Source organism: Pteropus vampyrus, unplaced genomic scaffold (assembly GCF_000151845.1).
Source record: "Pteropus vampyrus isolate Shadow unplaced genomic scaffold, Pvam_2.0 Scaffold134, whole genome shotgun sequence".
Taxonomy (NCBI): domain Eukaryota; kingdom Metazoa; phylum Chordata; class Mammalia; order Chiroptera; family Pteropodidae; genus Pteropus; species Pteropus vampyrus.
The window spans coordinates 46950-49114 of record NW_011888915.1 but is presented as its reverse complement, the minus strand read 5'-3'; the positions used below and the strand labels follow the sequence as shown (position 1 = coordinate 49114).

The 2165-nt window shown below is 42.8% G+C and overlaps 3 protein-coding genes across 4 annotated transcripts in view; all 3 read right to left on the bottom strand.

The window, feature by feature from the left end:
• Positions 1-1576, bottom strand: part of LOC105297066 (protocadherin beta-5-like) — a 2279-nt gene extending 703 nt beyond the window's left edge. The window contains exon 1 of the mRNA XM_023534906.1: positions 4-1576. Coding sequence (XP_023390674.1) covers positions 4-1370 — 1367 coding nt within the window. The 5' untranslated portion in view covers positions 1371-1576. The remainder of the gene's footprint in view (positions 1-3) is intronic.
• LOC105297013 (protocadherin beta-2) overlaps positions 1-2165 on the bottom strand; it is an 87838-nt gene that overhangs the window by 63882 nt on the left and 21791 nt on the right. The window lies entirely within an intron of this gene.
• LOC105297012 (protocadherin beta-4) overlaps positions 1-2165 on the bottom strand; it is a 9584-nt gene that overhangs the window by 5664 nt on the left and 1755 nt on the right. The window lies entirely within an intron of this gene.

Genomic DNA, 2165 nt, shown 5'->3' with positions numbered 1-2165 from the left:
AGCGTGTAGGAGGTTTGGGTGAAGGCCGGGGCGTTGTCGTTGACATCGGAGACCAGTACGGTTATGTTGTGCTCGGTTTTCAGTCTGGGAGTCCCCATGTCTGTGACGGTGATGGTGATGTTGTACTCGGATCTAGTCTCTCTGTCCAATGGGCTTTCCGTTACCAGGGTGTAAAAGTTCTTGAATGTTGGTTTCAAGAGAAAAGGGAGATCATTCTGGATGGAGCAAACCATCTTGCCATTGTCCCCAGAGTCTGGATCAGAAACACTGAAAATAGCAACTACAATCTCTGGGGAGTTTTCTGGGGTAGAGCTGGTGAGAGTTGACATGGTCAATTCAGGGGCATTGTCATTCACATCCACCACCTGTATAATTACAGTGCATTTTCCTGAAAGGCCCCCACCATCAGTTGCCGCAATCTCCACGTTATAATATTGAGTTGTCTCGAAATCCAATGCTTTTTTCAGACGAATGTCCCCTGTTATTTCATCTATTACAAATGGTTGAGTAACTTCATCACCTTGGAATAGAGTGTAAGCTACAGTCCCATACGTTCCTGCATCTAAATCTCGGGCGGAGACCCTGACAACTAAGGAGTTTAAGGGGCTGTTCTCTGGGACCTGTACCTCATAGAGCGACTGTAAAAACTCAGGGGCGTTATCATTGATGTCCACGACTTCAATGCGAATGGTAGTCGTCCCAGACCTTGGCGGAGCCCCACCATCCAGTGCCGTGAGCGTTAAACTGAGCTCGGGCTGTTCCTCCCGATCCAGCGCTTTGTCCAGCACCAATTCTGGGTATTTTCTGCCATCTCCTCGATTATGAGCGACAACATGAAAATAGGAGTTGGGGCTGATTGTGTAGTTCTGAACAGTGTTGCTGCCTATGTCAAGGTCCTGCGCTATCTTCAAAGGAAACACAGTCCCTGGCTGGACGCTCTCTGGGATTTTTAGGAGCATTTCCCTTTCTAGGAACTCTGGGGAATGGTCATTTATATCTGTGAGCTGAAGATCAGCTTGAAAAAACTGGACTGGGTTTTCCAGTAATAGTTGGAATTGCAGTATACATGGATCTGTCGCCCCGCATAACACCTCCCGGTCTAGTTTTTCAGATAGAAGTAAACTCCCGGTCTTTATATCGAGCTGCAAGAGCTGCTTGTTTCCTTTGTAATGGATGCGCGCACCCCGAGGGGCCAGTTCTCCCACCCTGAGCCCCAGGTCTTTTGCTAGGTTGGCCACAAAGGAGCCACTTCCTGTTTCTTCTGGCATGGAATACCTAATTGTTTCAGAGCCAGCCTCCCACAAAAGCAACAATAAAGCAAGAAAGATAACTTGCCTTTTCTGTGGCGTTTTTGCTAGCGCGGTCTCCATTGTTCAGACCCTGTTCAAGAAGTGGCAGTTTCTTCAACTCGGTATGCAATCAACTCAGATGATTTGGTTAAAAAACCCCTACTTAAATCTTTCTGACTGACTTGGACTAGAACGATGCTCTCTCTGAAGATCTCTGCCCCTAGATCTTACCTAATATGCTTCCTTTTAGGAAGCAGTCAGAGTTCTGATTTCTAGCTTAATGGCGATCCTGGTAGCCAGTCTTTCATTCAAACTCCTAGCCTGCAGCGCCACCAGGCGTCCTTATTTTCTATTGCATATAGTATTTGCCATTTCATTCCAAATTATAACTCTGGTGTGTTATCAAAACTTTTAAGTCACAGAAGTGCTCCTTATCTGATCTCCAGTTCTTAATTATTGGAAGCTCTAAATGAATATTTGTTGAGTTAACTTTAAGTAAAAGAGTACTTTCAGAACTAAAATGATATATTAGTACTTCTTATAAAAGTACCTTTTGAGTATGTAAAGAAATTTTTTCTTGTGGGTTTCTTGTTTGGTTATATTAAAGAAATAAGTGATAATGGATATTTACAAAAGTTTGCAACTTTCCAAAAATAATTTTTATCTTTAAATATAACATATATCAGAAAAGGGCACAAATCATAAGTGTACAATTCAAAGAATTTTTACAAAGTAAATTCACTCCAATAAGCAGAATCTAAATTAAAACTAAAATGTTACCAAAACCCTATAAGCCTCCTCCTATCATTGTCTGGTCACTACCCTCCCCGCTAAAGGTAAGGACTCTCCTAACTTCTATTTTTACAGACTTGTTTT